The sequence below is a fragment of the Gallinula chloropus genome, assembly GCF_964237585.1.
Source record: "Gallinula chloropus genome assembly, chromosome: 19".
Classification (NCBI taxonomy): domain Eukaryota; kingdom Metazoa; phylum Chordata; class Aves; order Gruiformes; family Rallidae; genus Gallinula; species Gallinula chloropus.
This window is the reverse complement of record NC_140104.1, coordinates 13,596,477-13,614,766: the sequence shown is the minus strand read 5'-3', so window position 1 is coordinate 13,614,766 and position 18,290 is coordinate 13,596,477. Positions and strand designations below refer to the sequence as shown.

The following is an 18,290-nucleotide window of genomic DNA, read 5'->3' as shown; positions in this document are numbered from 1 at the left end:
TCAGAGGCCACCATGCCATGATTGGACGAATCCCACTTCTAAACAGAAACAAAGCAGCTGCTTGGTACCACAGTCCACTAAGCTTGGTCTCATCACAGAACCTGGCCATGGTGTCTCCACTCTGCTCCACTCAGGGTTAGCACATTAAGCTCCCTGATGTTGCCAGGTGAGTTCCTAAAGAACATTTGTGGAATGGTCTCTTGGCACATCAGCCACACTCCACCCTGGAAGTTTCTCCTGCTCTACCTTTTCTCAAAATGTGAATATAAATTTTCTTTGTGTCACCTCCAGCAATTATTCCACAGGGATGGATGTGGGACAGGACCTACCCTCTAAGGGGTTGGGGGTCAGGGCTTGGCCCTCTATCTTAATAAAACACAACAAGGATCCTCAGCATCAGAGCCACGCTGATTCTCCCTTTTCCTGCCTGTCATCACTGCCTCCAGTTTTCTGTCTCCCAGGGTTGCTCTGTCATTAATGGCCTCAGGGGGACCCATTAATGCTTCAAGAAACTTTGGAGTTTGTATCTGACTTTGACTTCTGGAGAGGTTTCATCAGAATCCCCTCAGGGCCAGAAGTTCATGAAGTCAGCTGGAAACTGCCCAGAGAGGTCATTGCCTGTCATTGGCTGGTCCTCTGCTGCTGATCTCCTGGGAAGAAGGGAGCTCATGGCAAGCAGGCTGTGCTGCACAGAGACAGCTCTGCCCGGGAGCAGCTCCTCTGCAGGTTACAGCAGGGCTGAGGGTTCTGCCTGCAGGCACCGAGGGCAGAGCAGTGAGGCAGAGAGAGGTTAAAGGCAGTCAGGAGTGGGAGGATGACTAAGAGCTCACTGAAGGAGAAGTCTTCAGAGCCCTTGACACGGTAAGTCTCTGGGTTCACAGCAATGCAGATGCCATTCCTGGAGGCAGCCCCTCAGGCTGGCACAGCCCAGAGCTCACAGGATCCGTAAGGTGGATTCCAGGTCCAGAGGAAACTTTTAATGCCTGTGAATCCAGGGGAGCAGCCAGGGGTGCCCAGGGCTGTCCTTCAGAGCAGGGTCCCTGAATCCCAGGTGCAGTGTGCCCTGTCAGGGATTCTGCTGCCTTCCAGAGTCAATGCTCAGCCTCCCTGGGGAGCTCTTCATAGTGCTGCAGGGAGAAGGTGTGGGTGGAAGGAGTGATCACCTGGAAGGGCAGGGCAGGGTCTTTCTGCTATTGAAAAGGTGCTGCATGAGTCCAGGCTGCTCACAGCTCCAGATCACACCTGAGATGTTTCTCAGAGTACTTTTCAAGAAGCACATCAAGACAGGAGCTGCATGGAATGAAAGGAGCTTTCCAGGGTTGGCTCATTCTTTTTCCTGCTGGGATGGTCCAAGGAAGTGGTCACGGAGCTGTCAGGCTTGCACAGGACACAGTGACTCCCACAGCATTATAGTGCAGATGCTGAACAGGTTTTTAAAGGCACTTGAAAATGTCTCTTTGCTGTTTACTCTGCCTACAGAAAGTATTAACTTCGAATTTGTGGTCTCCTCAGGGTTTATCTGCACTTGCAGCCCAGAAGGCCAATCACATCCTGCGATGCATCAAAAGCCAGCAGATTGAGAGCTGATTCTCACCCTCTACTGTGCTCTGGTGAGACCCTACCCACATCCAGCTCTGGAGCCCTCAGCACAAGAAGCACCTCTTGGATCAGGTCCAGAGGAGGGCCACAAGGATGACCAGAGAGCTGGAGCACCTCTCCCACAAAGACAGGCTGAGAGCGTGGGGGTGTACACAGCCTGGAGAAGAGAAGTCTCAGGAGGGACATTATAGTGGCCTTCCAGGGCACCTAGAGGAAAGGTAGGGGAGGACTGTTTTTAAGGGCATGTAGTGATAGGATGAGGGGCAGTGGCTTTAAACTAGAGCAAGGTAGGTTCAGATGATACATTAGGATGAAGTTCTTCACTCTGAGGGTGGTGAGACACTTGAACAGGTTGCCCAGAGAGGTGAGGGAGGGCCCCATCCCTGGAGACGTTCAAGGTCAGACTTGAAGAAGCTCTGAGGTCCCTGATCTAGTTAAAGAAATCTGTGCTTACTGCAGGGGGGTGGGACTAGATGGTCTTTAAGGTCCCTTTCAACCTAACAGATTCTATGATTACAGAATCATAGAATAACCTGGGTGGGAAGGGACCCTTAAGGATAATCAAGTTGGACTCCTGATTCTGTGACTCTATGATTATCTGCTCTCCCCATTAAAACCTTCGCTCACAGAGCTGCTCCTGGGTGGTGCTGTGATGTCAGCAGGTGTCTGTATGGCAGGGCTGAGCACTCAAATGTGGGAAGGGCAGTTCTGTGTCTGAAGACATCTTCAAGGCAGCACAGGCATGAGAACAGGGCAGCTGGGTGACAGAATAATGGACACTGAAGCTCTCCTCACTGTCCTAAGCTGTCAAGAACTGAGCCCTTTTGCCTGCCCTGTCTCAAGCCTCTTCCCATATTACATAATAAAATGAGGATTCCTACCCCTCAAAGGAAACCTCACCAGATGTGATGGTGGAAAATAGAAACCACAAACAAAATCCTTTTAAGGACATGCTCAGCCTCTCATATGCAGCCCGCTCTCTTCTGAGTCATGAGTGCAGAGACAGAGCTTTTCCTTAAAGGCTGACTGCATCTGGAATCAGTTGTGAACATGGGAGATGTCACAGACCAGCTCCACATACCCACTGCAGCTGAGCAAAGCTGCCTCCTCAGCTCCTACAACACACTCAGCCAACATAAACCAAACGATTGTCATTTGGGGGTGTTTCTGTGAAAAGGGGTGTGGCTTTGCTCAGAGTCTGTCCTAATATTTTCTGTCATTTCCTTTTTATATCCAGATACCATGCCATGAAACAGCTGATGTCCAACAGCAGCTCCATCAGCCAGTTCCTCCTCCTGCCCTTTGCAAACACAAGGGAGCTGCAGCTTCTGCACTTCTGGCTCTTCCTGGGCATCTATCTGGCTGCTCTCCTGGGCAATGGCCTTGTCATCACTGCCATAGCCTGTGACCACCACCTCCACACCCCCATGTACTTCTTCCTCCTCAACCTCTCCCTCCTCGACCTGGGATCCATCTCCACATCTGTTCCCAAATCTATGGCAAATTCCCTGTGGGACACTAGGACCATCTCCAACATAGGATGTGCTTCTCAAGTCTTTTTCCTTTACTTTCTGATCTCAGCAGAGTATTCTCTCCTCACCATCATGGCCTATGACCGCTACGTTGCCATCTGCAAACCCCTGAGCTATGGGACCCTCCTGGGCAGCAGAGCTTGTGTCCACATGGCAGCAGCTGCCTGGGGCGGTGGCTTTCTCTGTGCTGTGCTGCACACAGCCAATACATTTTCAATTCCTCTTTGCCATAGCAATGCTGTTGACCAGTTCTTCTGTGAAATCCCACAGATCCTCAAGCTCTCCTGCTCAGATGCCTACCTCAGGGAGCTTGGGATTATTGTGGTTCATGCCTGTTTATCTTTTGTGTGTTTTGTGTTCATTGTGTTATCCTACGTGCAGATTTTCAGGGCTGTGCTGAGGATGCCCTCTGCACAGGGACGGCACAAAGCCTTTTTGACCTGTTTCCCTCACCTGGCTGTTGTTGGCTTGTTTATCAGCACTGTCATTTTTGCTCATCTAAAGCCAAATTCCACCTCTTCTCCATCCCTTGACCTGGTGGTGGCTGTTCTGTATGCAGTGGTACCACCAGCAGTGAACCCCCTCATCTACAGCATGAGGAACCAAGAACTGAAGAAGGCCATTAGGAAAGTGATTTCATCACAGTTTCTCAGACTTTATAAACCTGTCTTCACAGGTGACTGCCAGGATATCCAATAGAAGGCCTTTACTATGTTTCTTTATCATTATCATTATCATCAAAGTTGTCAATTAGGTGTTTTTTATGACAATAAATGTGTCTTTTACGATGCTAAATAAATGTTGAGATTCATCCAACTTCTTCTGAGGAATGAATGGTCTCTCCTGCATTCTTATTAAAATCAGTTCCTGACTATTAGCTGTATGATATTCTCATCAGAGTGTGTCAGTTTAGCGGGTGAATATGTGTGGGAGCTTTGGTGGCCTGGTCAAGTGGGGCAGGCTGGAGGAGATACCAGGATCCAGAGAGACCCAGGGCTGTGGTGGCCTGGTGTGAGTAATGGCCCCAGGTCTGTGCAGGTCACCTGGGTAGACCAAAAGCCCAGGCCCACACTGGACTTCACCCACACCACATGTGGCTGTTGTGGTGGGTAAGTGCTGCAGGGGATGCACTGACCACTGGTCATCATCTCACCAACCAGCCTGAGAGGGGACTGGTGCAGTTGCTCACCTCAGTGTGTGTCAAGTCCCTGCCAAACACAGATATCTTCAGGTAACTCCAGCTTCCCCCCAGGGGGTTGTTCTTGGCACTTTTATAGGTGGGATAGCACTGGGTATGTGCCACAGTGACCATTCGCCATCTTCCCTCTCACCACACGCCAATGCTTCTGAAGATAATAGACACGCTGGAACAGATGAAGGAAGTAGTGCCACAGAATCACAGAAGGATGGGAGTATAGATCATCTAGTCCAACCACACTGCCAGAGCAGGATCATCCAGACTAAATCGCACAGGAATGCATCCTGGTGGGGTTGAATGTCTCCAGAGAAGGAGACTCCGCAGCCTTTCTGGGCAGTCTGTTCAAGTGCTCTGTCACCCTCACAGGGAAAAAGTTTCTCCTTACATTCACATGGAACTTTCTCTGCTCCAGCTTGCACCCATTACCACTTGTCCTATCACTGGGCATCACTGAGAAGGTCCTGATTCCATTCTCCTGACTCTCACCCTTTATAGATTTATAAACATGAATAAAGTCAGCCCTCAGTTTCCTCTTTTCCAAGCTCAAAAGAGCCAGCTCCCTCAGCCGTTCCACTCCTTTAACCATCTTGGTGGCCCTGTGCTGGACTCTTTCAAGGAGTTCTCTGTCCTTCCTGAACTGAAGGGCCCAGAACTGGACACAACATTCCAGGTGCAGTCTCACCAGGGCAGAGGAGAGCAGAAGAAGGACATCTCTTGACCTACTAACCACACCCATTCTAATACACCCCAGGATGCCACTGGCTTTCATGGTCATCCTGCTGTCCACAAGGACCCCCAAGGCCCTCTCACCTACACTGCTTTCCAACAGGCCAGTCCTCAACCTATATTGGTACCTGAGGTTGTTCTTCCCCTGATGAAAGACCCTATACTTGCCCTTGTTCAATGTCATTAAACTTCTCCCTGCAAGTAGTAGTGCAAGGAACAACTCCAAATATACAAGAGAATTGTGGGGCAATCTCAGTCCTGCCCTGCTGTCGTGCACTGGGGAGCTGGAAGAAGATTCCTGAACTTTGACCCAAATGAAGTTCACCCTGATGAAGTTTGTGGGTTATACAAAACTCAGCAGGGAAAGTAGACACTTGGGAAGGGATTGCCACCTGCTAGGACGACATGGACAGGCTGGAAGAGAAGGAAAGGTCAAGTATATGGTCTAGGAGTTGGGAAAGCATAATCCAGGAGCGCAGCAGTGACTGGGATCCACCTGGCTGGAGAAGAGCTCTGTGGAAAGGGACCTGGGGGTTCCTGTGAACAAGCAGCTCACTAGGAATAAACAGAGTGCTGCTGCAGCAAACAGCTCTGAGGTGCCTCAGCATGGGGATCACCAGCAGACATAAAGAGTCACTGTCCCACTCTACTCTGCACTTGTCAGCCCACGCCTGGAATTCTGGGTGCAGTTTTGGTCGCTGCTGTAAAAAGAAAGAAGTTCTGTCCAGTCTGGAGAAGGTCCAGAGAAGGGCCACAAAGATGACCCAAGGCCTGGGCAGCCTGCCATCTGAGGAAAGGCTGAGGGAGATGGTCTTGTTCAGCCTTCAGAACAAAAAGGCTTAGGGGAGACCTCACCAAAGAAGGTCTCTTCTACAAAGCAGGGAGAGACTCCTGTTTTTCGAAGAAATCACACGCAATAGCTGAGGAGTAATGGGTGCAAGTTCCTCCTGGAGATTCTCACAGGACACAGGGAAAACCTTTTACCCTGAGAATAATCAGCCTTTGGCATCATCTCCCGTGGGAAGTGGTGGATTCCCCAACATCAGATGTTTATAAGATTCAGTGGGATATGGTGTGGAGCCAGCTGGTCTGTGTGGTGCTTTTCTTTAGATTGAGCACTTGCCAAAAATGGTTGGACCAAATGATCCTTGTGTTCCCTCCCAACCTGGTAGTATGTGACTCTATGAGTCTATTAATATCATTGCTGTCCTGGAGAGGCTTCTGGAGTGGTTGAGACCTCCTAGTCTAACTGAATATGTATGTTCCTTGCTGAGCAGGGCTTGCACAGCATGAAGGGCTTTTGTCTAATTCTGCTCCAGAAATGAGTCAACTGGGAGTGCACAGGTGCCTGGAAGGGAAAAGAACAGGCCCAGCTGACCGTAACTGACCAATGGGATTATCCATACTGTATGACTGTAGGAGTGAGCCTACTTGAGTGTTTCACTTGTCTACAAAGTTGGCCTTGTTGTGACCAGGAGAGAATTTCCTTTCTAGCAGTGGGTGGAACGCTGTGTTTGTGAGTTCAGATGAGAGCAGTGCTGATAACACAGGGATGGTTTAGTTGTGTCCAAGCTGTCAGGGGCTATTCAGTTGTTCATGCTGGCCTACTAATGAGAAGGCGGGGGGCACCCAGGCAGCTTGGGTGGACACAGCCAGGACAGGTGACCCAAACTGGCCAAAGAGTGTACTCCATGCCAATTATGTCACACTAAGATGATGATGCAGGCTGGTGGGGGGGGATCATACAGATCCAGGGCGTGCAGTTTTGGGGACTGTCCAGGTTCAGGACATCTCTGAGTTGTGCAGTTCAGTGAGAAACTGCATTGTGCAGCACTAGTTTTCTATATTTTGCTACAAAGTCCTATTGTTGTTTCACTCCCTCTGCTGTCCCAGTAACCTCTCACAGAATCACAAGGTTGGAAGAGACCTTTAAGATCATCAAGTCCATCTGTTCCCATCCTAAGCTGAACCATATCCTTGAGCACCTAATCTACCCTTTTTTTAAACACACCCAGGAGTGGGGACTCAGCCCCCTACATGGGCAGCCTGCGCCAGGCCCTGACAACTCTACCAATAAGAAATATTTTCTTAACATCTGAGCTGACCCTGCCCTGGGGAAGCTTGAGGCCATTTCCCCTTGTCGCATCTCCTGTCCCCTGGCTGAAGAGACCATCGCCCACCTCTATGCACCCTCCTGGCAGAACAGTGTAGGCAGTGACAGCACACTGACATAATTTCCCTGTCGAAGGGGCTGGTTGGGGAGGGGTGGTCATGGCATGGTGCCACACTCTGTTATTGTTGGGTTTGCAAGGTACTCTGTGCTGTCACTGGGTGTGAGTGAAATTGGGGCTGTTATTGTTCCCCTTTTATGGTGCTTTTGTCAGTAAACTGTCCTTATCCCAACCTTCAGAGGCTCTGTCTGTTTCTCCTCCGGGAGTGAGCGAGCAGCATGTGGTGCTCAGCCATTGCTTGGGGCTGAAGCACCACAGATTCCAAGCCACAAGCAGTGAGCTTCTCTAGGACCAGGTGTTTGGAATCGGTGTCCAAGGCCTTGCTAAAGTCAAGGTAGACAACATCCAGAGCCCTTCCCTTGTCCAAGAAGCAGGTCACCCTGTCATAGAGGGAGATCCGGTTGGTCAAACAGGACCTGCCCTGAACGCAAGTTGACTGGTCCTGATCACCTGGTGGTTCTTGATGAACTGGATAATGCTGCTCAGGAGGATCTGCTCCATCAGCTTCTCCAGGACTGAAGTTAAACTATCAGGGTCTGTAATTTCCCTGATCATCCTTCTGTCCCTTCTTAGATAGGGGGTTATGTTGACTGATTTCCAATCTGCTGGTACCTCTCCAGTCAGCCAGGACTGATGGAAAGTGGCTTGGTGAACCCCCCTTGCCAGCTCTTTCATCACCCTTGGCTGCATCCCATTCAGCCCCACAGATCTCTGCACATCTCTGTGGTGCAGCAGGGCCATCTCCGCCTGGATTGGGGTGGGGTCATTCTGCTCCCTGTCCCTGTCTCCTAGCTCAGGGAATTGGATTCTCTCTGTACAACAGCTCCTATTACTAGAGAAAGTGGCAAAGATTTCATTAAGCACCTCAGCCTTGTCCTCATTTTTCAAAAATATTTCCTCCTGAATCTGATAGGGGATGGAGGGTCTCCCTGCTCTTTCTTTTATTTACATGGAGGACAGATTAATTTCTAGCTGGGCTTTGGACCAACAATGAGGAGAAACTCTCATTCTGTTGTTCTTCCCTCAGCATTACACAGACCACACTGCCCGAGGAAGAGCCCCGAGTAATGACTGAGGGCCAGGACCTGTCTTTCCTGGGCTGGTGGTCAGGGCTTGGCCTTTCTGCTTCATCAAACCAATCCAGGGCTTTCTCAGAATTTCATTGTACATTGCCTTTGCCTACCAGCAAACATGGCCTGCAATTACCTGTTCTAACGAGTCCCTGGGGAGGCTCAGCCAGCAATGGCTCTCAGTGAGACTCATTAATACTTCAGATGCTTTGGCTTCTACTTTTGACATGGATTTTTTTGTGTAATTTCCTCTCAGTACCTGAGCTTCAAGGACTCACCACCAAATGCACCCCAGGGCTCATTAAAAGTAAAAAGCAAGCCCTAATGAGCTATGTCTCTTCATGTAATTATCTTGATCATTGAAGATCATTGAAGCAGTTTCAAAGGGAGCTCAGGGTAAAACTGATTTATTTTTAAGGTTGTAGGTTATTATTTTCACTGTAGAGGAGAGGTGACAACCTCTGACTGAGATTGATCCAGGGTGCCTCCTAAGGACCTCTGGACTGGTCTGAAAAAGTGTCCCTTGAGGCAGTGGGGACAACCTTGCTGCACATCTCCACAAGCCCACCATGACTCTCACCAGCCAACTGGGACTTGCATCCCTTGTCCTTACATCAGGTCTCTCTGCTGCACTCCACAGAGGGGGCATTACAGCCCCTCTGTACCAGCTCCCCCTGCTTTCCTTAGAGAACTGGCTGCAAACAGGCAGCACACAGGGAGTTATTTTCCCACCAACAGAAGAAACTTGACAAGATTCACCACTAAATCAAACACTCCTCACTCTATGCCAAGTGCAATCTGTCACCAGTGAGACTCACCTTCCACAAAGCTTAACCCTGTCAGAGATGTTCTAGTGAGGAAGGAGACTGGGAAATCACCGCAACTCAAGAGCTGGCTGAAGACAGAATGAGTCAGACAACTGCCAGAAAGGCAAGGGTTTAACTCCCTGAAACTCAGAGCAGCAGCTGGATGGTTGAGAGGTGTCTGAATGGTCCAAGGGGAAGGTGAAGGGAAATCTAGAGAGCAACCAGAAGCACTGCTCTGCAGATCCACTCTTGGAACTATGATTTCAGACAGGGACAATTGACTTTGCACAGGTAGAAATATGTGACAGACAGAGGAGATTAAATGCACAGCTGTCCTGTTTCTGGCCAGGCAAGAGTTAACCTCCCCAAGCAGCCAGCAGTGGTGACCTGAGTTAGTACAGCTGAGCTGAGTGTGCCCAGGCTGTTTTCCACACCACCTGACATCATTCCTCCATAAAAGGGGCTGGTTGAAGAGGGGGACTCATGGATTCCTGAAGGGCAGTCTGAGTGTAGCTGGGGCATTTGGTTGATCCTTGCATTGTGCAGTACCTTGTGATCCTTTGGTCAGTAAAGTACTCTGTGTTATCACTGGATGTGAGTGTAGTTTATAATGTGCTGTTATCATTTTTTCACAGTCATTTAGTCAGTAAACTGTCCTTCTCCAAACCCAAAGAGGGTCTGTCTGTTTCTCCTCCAGGAGTGAGCATTATAACCTGATCCTTGTACATGAGTGAGCTGGGAGAAATGAGAAAAGATTTCAGCTGCCTTTCAGGGGAGCACATCGTCACCTGGCTACTCCAGTCCTGGCACAATGGGGCACGCAGCCTGGAATTAGAAGGCAGGGAGGCCAAGCTGCTGTAATGACTGTTCAGAAAAGGAGTCATTGACAAGGTGATTGGAAAGAAGTCTCAAGCCCTCAGCCTCTGGAGGTGACTTCTGTCAAGTGTGGGGGAAATGTACCCATTCAGTGAAGATTTCACGTGTTGGCCAGACAAGCGCATGACCACAGAGCAGAGCATGCAGTGTTTGAGGGGATTAGCCGTGTGAGAGATGAATTACTAATATCCTGATGATCTGCAGCTACCCACCAATCCTGATGATGTCCAATGTTCCTCACCCATGTGGTGTAAGTCTGTGTGGAGTGCACCAGCATCATATGTCAACTCACTGGCAGTAATAGATTGGGGAAAGGAAGAAGCACCGACAGTGGCTGAGGTGTCTGGCCAACTCCATCTATTTGAAGACTGTCTTTGTTCCTCCCTTGTCTCAGCTGTGGATAAGTTGTCTTGAGAGGTCTGGCAACTCAGAACTATCCAAAGCAGGCCTTCCCCTGTTCCAGAAAAAAGTACACGCCAAGAGGCATCCTGTGGTTCTCTCCGCATGACCATGGTGAAGACATGAGGAGGTGAGGTGGGAAACCCACCTCCAATCCTGAGTGAACAAGCTGCAATGAATAACAGTTACAAAAAGAGATCTCTCCAGGAAGAATGCTGCACCAGTTTCCAGTAGACAGCCCACCAGACTGTCCTTGTGCCTTTGATCCTCTTGAAGGGACTGCTCAGCCTTTTTTTTGCAAGAAGTAAACAGCTAATATGATGAACAAGATTAGAGGGCAAGTTTGCAGAGGTAAAAGCCATCCAGCTGGCTTTAAACTTTGCCAGATGAGAAAAGTGGCCAAAATTCTACCCCTATCCTCACTCCTGGATGGTGGCCAATGCCCTGTGGGAGTGGTTGCAGCAATGGAAACAAAGCAACTGGAAGTGCAGAGGCAAACCCATCTGGCCATGATGTAGATGATGTGCAAAAAGGGGTAGATATTGTCCTGGTTCTGGGCAGGCCACAGTTATCTCACCTGTGCTGACTGCTGGGGAGGTTGAGTTAGCCCTGGCTGTTTTCCACACCACCTGACATCACTTCTCCATAAAGGAGCTGGTTTGGGCACCACTCCTGGGTGCCTCCAGGGCAGTCTGAGTGCAGCTGGGGTGTTGGGTTGGTCCTCCTGTCCTGCAGCACTCTGTAATCCTCAGGTGGGTAAGGTACTCTGTGTTCTCACCGGGTATGAGTGTCATGGGCTGTTTATTGTTCTAGTTTCATGGTGCTTTTTTCCGTAAACTCTCCTTATCCCAACCAACAGAAGCTCTGTCTCTTTCTCCTCTGGGAGTGAGCCAGTGGTGTGTGGTGCTCAGCCACTGTTGGGGGCTGAACCACCAGAAACATTTAAATTACTCTCTCCTCTTTATACTTATTTTCTATCATGTCCTTTAATGCCTCTTGCTGAGGCACCACAAGTCACCTGAGGCTTCTACACGCACACATTAACCACTGACACATCGGAGCTTCAATTCCAGCAGACCCTGGCAAAACCCTCTGTGGTTTTACAAAGAGAAACCTAAAGAACTATTCCAACCAGAGCTGACCTGCTCCTTCTGATCTTGTGATGTTCTGCATCAGGGGATAACCACAACAGGGGGTAGAACCAACACATCGTCCTATTTTGTGACCAATCCAGCATTGGTGACACATGATAATTTATTCATTGCTGCCCAGTGCTTGCACAGCATCAAGGCCCTTCCTGATTCACATGCTGTTCCACCAGAAAGTAAGCTCAGGGAGCACTGCTTGTTGTGAGGGAGGACTGCCAGGGCAGCTGATGCCAGCTGCCCAGAAGAATCTCCCATGAATGATGACATCATCAGTGAGCAGGGTTAAACCTCAACACCCGCACATCAAGGGAATTCAGACATGACTGATGGAGCAGCAGTGTCAAGGAGGAGGCTTTGGGCGTTCTGAGGGATGCCATAGCAGCCAGGACTGCTACACAGGAATGTGGCCATGAGCACATTGGGCAGCACTGGGAGCAGTACAGCCACCCAGGCAAAGGCATTTACTGTCAGTTCGACTCAGCACTGGTGTGGCAACCAGCGGAGTGTCCAGGAGTGGGGGGGGCCCGGTCAGGACGAGTGTGGAGGAACTGTCACAAGATTGAGAGAAATTCTGCCAAGATAGGGTTAGGGGTCTTGTGTGGAGAGGCTGTGAGACGCGGGCTTCTTTAGCCTGGGGAAGGGGAGTCTGAGGAGAGTATAGGGGTAGCTCAGAGAGATTGAAATTTCCTTTTCAAATGAATGGCAATTAAAAATAGAGGTGCAGATGGGTTATGAGCATGAAGAAATGCCATTCTGAGGGTAGTGCTGTGGTGCTTGGAGTTACTTGGAGGAAGTGTGGATGAGCTGGTTGCTTGGTTTTTCTGGGAACAGCTGGCGAGGAGGGGGAGACAGCAGTACAGGCAGGGACATGGTGGGGTGAGAACAAGGCGGGGAAAGGGGTTGTGTGCCTGCAGGGAAACTGGCACAGGCGTCGGGCAGTGTGACATGGGCTGTGGTGCAGATGGCCAAGGGTGCTGGCCAGGCTGAAAGGGCCTGATAGAAATCCAGACGTTTCCCCCTTGTCTACGACTGATGGCCCTCCAACAGAGGCCTCAGAGGAGACCCATTGTCGTCACAGCGATGGAGCATTGTTGCCTACTTGAACTCAACGTAGGGAGGCATCCATGTGTCATACCCCTGTCCTTCCCTTGGCATCACACTCCCCACATCCCATGTAAGAACCCTGAGACACAGGTGAGGGTCAGGATCTCCATGCCCAGGGGCTGGGGGTCAGTGCTTGGCATTTCTGCTTCATCAGACCAAGCCAGGGTGTCCTCAGCATCAGAGCTGCCTGTGCTTCGCCTGTGTTTTTCCTCATGGCCTCCACTTGAGAGGTGTAGGATGTTCATGGGGTGGCTTTGTCAGGAATGGCTCCCAGTAGGGCCCATGAATGCTTCAAGGTACTTTGGGCATTAGGTCTGACTGACATTTTCAGAGGTTTCTTCAGTGTCCTCTTAGTATCTGAGGTGTGCAGACTCAGAAGAAAATATACAATGGGACTCATGGAAATACAGAAAGCCTTAAAAAGCATATCTGTTCAAGTCCTTTTCATTACAAAAATCCAGACTTCTACAAATAATTGGATTACAGTTAGGTATTTAATGATGGACAGTTCAAAGGAATATTACAATGGAGGATATTTTTCCTTCACGGGTATTTTCTGTCATGGCTCAGTTGATAGAAGAAGTGACAACAGCATTCTGTGATGGATATGGGTCTGCTAAGGAGATCTGGACAGGCAGGAAAAGCAGTCTCTGGAGATCCAACCCTGCATGGAGAACCTTACTCTTCCCCAAGACCAGCAGGTCCCTCACTGGCCTCCTGGGACTCCCAACACTTTTCCTGGCATCATCTGTGCTCACAGGCACGGACAGATTTCTATGACAACAAACAGCAGATAAACATGATACAGTTTAATAACCATGAAATCTCTCTCCTCAGCTGCCTGCTACGGCCAAGCAGCGTGTGAAGGGGGTCAGCTTTCAGAGGAGATTCTCTCCCAGAACAATTTCAATCAGATCCATAGAAAGGTCACTTATCAACACACTGACTTGCTGACAGAACAGTTCATTAGACTGCTGAAAGATGGGACATTTTCCAACTCTCTGAACCTCAAAGCAGGAACCGGAGAGCTGAGAGGCATCTGAATGTCCAAGGAGCAAGTGGGGGTGGAAACCTTTGATCAAAGTTAAGTGCATACATCCAGGTAGCCTGCAGAAAGTACGTCCTTAGTCCTTGAACACAAGACCTAGAGATACTGCATTAGGAATAGGATAAATGTGGACAATGTTATTATGGCTTAGAAAATACAGAAGGAAAAATAAAAACCTAAAATCCTTACTAAATACAGCTTGGACCTAATGTGTTAGTTTGCAAGATGGATGTAGAAGAGAATGAGCAGTTTATTGCTGCTAAGAAACATCCAGTCATCAGTTTCAACACGGCATCCTTGAGCTCCTGATTCCTCAAGCTGTAGATCAGCGGGTTCACTGCTGGTGGAACCACCGAGTACAGAAATGACACTACAATATTTAAAAAAGGAGGGGAGATGGACGGAGGCTTCAGGTAGGCAAAGAAGGCAGTGCTGAGAAACAGGGATACCACAGCCAGGTGAGGGAGGCAGGTGGAAAAGGCTTTGTGCCGTCCCTGCTGTGAGGGGATCCTCAGCACAGCCCTGAAGATCTGCACATAGGACACCACAATGAACACAAAACACCCAAAACATAAACAGACACTGACCACAATGACTCCAATTTCCCTGAGGTAGGCATCTGAGTAGGAGAGCTTGAGGATCTGGGGGATTTCGCAGAAGAACTGGTCAACAGCATTGCCATGGCAGAGGGGCAGTGAAAATGTACTGGCTGTGTGCAGCACAGCGTTGAGAAACCCACTGCCCCAGGCAGCTGCTGCCATGTGGACACAAGCTCTGCTGCCCAGGAGGGTCCCGTAGTGCAGGGGGTGGCAGATGGCAACGTAGCGGTCATAGGCCATGACAGTGAGAAGACAGAACTCTGTGGAGATCAAAAATACAAAGAAAAAGAGTTGAGCCACACATCCTGTGTAGGAAATGTCCCTTGTGTCCTGAAAATAATTCACCATGGATTTGGGGATTGTAGCCGAGACACAAACCAGATCAATAACAGCGAGGTTGAGAAGGAAGAAGTACATGGGGGTGTGGAGGTGGTGGTCACGGGCTATGGTGGTGATGATGAGGCCATTGCCCAGGACAGCAGCCAGGTAGATGCCCAGGAAGAGCCAGAAGTGCAGGAGCTGCAGCTCCCGTGTGTCTGCAAAGGGCAGGAGGAGGAACTGGCTGATGGAGCTGCTGCTGTTGGACATCTGCTGCTGTCAAGTGTGGAGACCTGTCAGAGGAGGAAAAGGCAAAGAGAAATTAGGGAATCTTTCTTTGAGGAAAATCCCTTCCACTACTTATGGAATGTCCTCAGGTTGACTCCGTATTCAGGGAGAATTCTGTCAGGTCCCTTTTGGGAGGTCTGCTTTGTGCTGGCTTGGGTCTACCACTGCTGGAAAGACCAAAGTCCTTCAGATTTGGGTCCTGAAGTGAGGGTCATCTCAAGGTCAGCCCCACCAATGGATGTGCTCAGAGCCTCAGGTAACCAGGAGACAATAGCAGCAAGGACAGGAGAGGAATCAGGGAGAAATGCTCCAGCCCAGGTGGGAAGTACAGGGACAGACAGAGAGGCACTCAGGGATTTTTCCTGTCTGTGGGTTGGGCTGCCAAGGAGAAAACTCAGCCTGAAACCCTGGAACTCGTAGTGCAGAGTCTTTGCTGGGCAGCAGAAACCAGGGGATCAGTGAGGGAAAGTGTCTCCACTGTGAGCGATGTCAGGGAGGTACCAAATCCCCACTGCCAGGGTATTTCTGGGAACAGCTCCTTCTCCATCCCTAACAATGTTTCTGCTTCCTGAAACTGTCACTGCAGCTGCTTCTCTTTGCCCATGTCACCTCCTGCTCTGTGCTCACAGACCTCATCCAAACCGCCCTGTGCTCTGCTCCACTTTGCAGACCCCTCCTGGCATCAGGGCTCTGCCCTGGGAAACTCTGTGTGTGCAGGGCTAAGGAGATGCTCTTACAAGTCCTAATGACCAATGAGTTTGCACTGCCTGCTGCAAAGTTATCGAGAAAAGCTCAGCTCCCTCTTCCCACTCAGTCACCAAGAGCAGAAAACTCAAAGCAAAGTCTCTTTACCTTTCTCCTCCAGTGAGCTCTCAGCATCCATCAGCTCTCTCAGCCTCACAGTTCTCCCCTTGGTGCCTCCAGGCAGTGTCCCCAGCCCTGTGTGCTTGGCAAAGGAGCTTCTCCTGGGCAGAGCTGTCTCTCTGCAGTGCTGCCGGGTTGCCATGAGCTCCCTCCATCCCAGGAGCCTGTCCCAGCTCAGCAGGAGAAGACCAGTTCTTGTAGGCTCCCTCTTGGTGTCTCAGACCTCATGGGGATTGCTCTATGATCTCATCTCTGAGATCATTCTGCCTGGGAGCAGAATGATCAGGACAGAGAAATCATGAAGGGAGAAAGCTCAGGGGGAGGTCATGCAGCTGTTACTCTCACTGGTAATACAGACTTCACACCAGCAATAAAATCAATTTATTGCGTCACTAAATCTAAAGAGAGCAGAGAAATGAGAAAAAACAAAGAAATGAAATTTTTAAACACCCACCTACGACCCTCCCTTCAACTATCCCAGGGTCCACTTCACTCTTTAACTCTCTACTGTCTCCAACTGAGTGGCACTGGGGGACAGGAAATGGGGGTTGGGGTCAGTTCATCACACATCGTCTCAGCTGCTCCTTCCTGCTCAGGGGGAGGACTCCTCACTGTCTCCCCTTGCTCCAGCATTGGGTCCCACCCACAGGAGACAGTCCTGCATGAACCCCTCCAACGTGAGTCCTTCCCACATGGCTTCAGATCATCACCAACTGCTCCAGGGTGGGTCACTTGAATCCTTCAGCAACAGACGTCTTCAGCCTGGGTCCTCCACAGCCCTGCCAGTGAACCTGCTCCAGCACAGGCTTCCTATGAGGTCACAGCCTCCTTCAGTGTCCTCACATGCTCAACCTTGGGGACCTCTATCGGCTGCATGTAGAATCACTGTTCCACATCATCCAACATGGGCTGTGGGGTACAGCCTCAGTCACCATGGTCTTCTCCACAGGCTGCAGGGGAATCTCTGCAATGAGCTTGGAGGACCTTCTGCCCCTACATCACCGACCTTGTTGTCTGCAACGTCCCTTACATTTTCTCACTCCTTTCTCTGGTGGCAAAAAGGAGCTGCAGGGTTTTATTTCCATTCTTAAAAGTACTGTCACAGTGTTGTGATTCACAGTGCTTTGCTCCACACAGCCAATACATTGTCACTGCCCCTCTGCTCGTGACCAGTTCCTCTCAGAAATCTCCCAGATCCTCAAGCTCTCTCGATCATGGTCCTACCTCAGTGAAATTGTAATCAGAGCATGTCTAGCTTTTGGGTGTTTTGTGTTCATCGTGGTGTCCCATGCGCAGATCTTCAGGGCTGTGCTGAGGATCCCCTCGCAGCAGGGACGGCACAAAGCCTTTTCCACCTGCCTTCCTCACCTGACCGTGGTCTCCCTGTTCCTCATCACTGCTGTGTTCACCTACCTGAAGCTCCCCTCCATCATTTGCACCTGGTAGTGACAATTTTTAGTCAGTGGTTCCTCCAGAATTAAAATTTCCCATCTACAGCATGAGGAACCAGGAGCTCAATGATGCCGTTTGGAAAGTGATGACTGGATGTCTCGAAGCAGCAGCAAACTGATCACTCTGCATATCACTGACCATGTAACTCACGTTAGGACCAATCTGTATTTAGTAGGGTTTTTAGTTGTTGGGTTTGGGTTTTTTTTCCCCTCCTAGTTTGTCTGAGCTTTAATAACACAGACCAGCTTCATCCCATTGCTAATGCAGTATCTCCTGGTCTTGTGTGACCCAGACACTGCGCAATGATGAGCTGGGCTCTCTTTACATCATCTCTGCCTGGAAAGGGGCACAACTTTTTCTTCCTTGTTTTTCCCCCTGACGTTTATAAAAGTTTTACAAGCACATTTCCAACAGCAGAACCACTCAACTATGTTTCTGAATGACAATGCTTTCCCACCATGACAGAACAGGAATTTCCTGGAACTGTACCATAGAATCATAGAATCACAGCGGCCTTTATGATCATTGAGTCCAACCAAAGCCTACCCCTCCCTAGTCAACCTCTAGGCCATGTCCTCTAGCACAACATCTATCGGAACCTTTTAAATCCCTCCAGGGATGGTGACTCCACCTCTTTCCTGGGCAGCCTGTTCCAATACTTGACTAATGTTTCAGTAATGAAATTCTTCCTGATAGCCAATCTAAATCTCCCTGGTGTAATTTGAAACCATTCCCTCTCATCTTATCACATGTTACCTGAGAGAAGACACGGGCTCTCGCCTCTCTACATTCCGCCTTGCAGGTAGTTGTAGAGAGAGGCAAGGTCTCCCCCTCAGCCTCTTTTTCTCAAGGCTAAAATTCCCCAGTTGTCTCAGCTGCTCCTCAGAGGACTTGTGCTTCAAATCCTCCATCAGCTTTGTTGCCCTTCTCTGGACACGCTCCAGCATCTCAGTGTCCTTCTTGTAGTGAGGGACCCAAAACCGGACACAGCACTCGAGGTGCAGCCTCACCAGAGCTGAGGATAATGGAACA

General features: G+C 49.7%; 2 protein-coding genes across 2 annotated transcripts; one reads left to right on the top strand and one right to left on the bottom strand.

Annotated features, from left to right (window-relative positions):
• Positions 1 to 2,858: 2,858 nt before the first annotated feature.
• On the top strand, positions 2,859 to 3,830 carry LOC311199240 (olfactory receptor 14A16-like; the record flags this gene model as incomplete). Its single annotated transcript, XM_084273301.1, has 1 exon — positions 2,859 to 3,830. One exon carries the CDS (start codon positions 2,859 to 2,861, stop codon positions 3,828 to 3,830), a length of 972 nt encoding a protein of 323 aa, XP_084129427.1.
• A 10,095-nt stretch (positions 3,831 to 13,925) lies between these two features.
• LOC311199239 (olfactory receptor 14A16-like) lies at positions 13,926 to 14,924 on the bottom strand (the record flags this gene model as incomplete). Its single annotated transcript, XM_084273300.1, has 1 exon — positions 13,926 to 14,924. One exon carries the CDS (start codon positions 14,922 to 14,924, stop codon positions 13,926 to 13,928), a length of 999 nt encoding a protein of 332 aa, XP_084129426.1.
• Between the last annotated feature and the right edge of the window lie 3,366 nt (positions 14,925 to 18,290).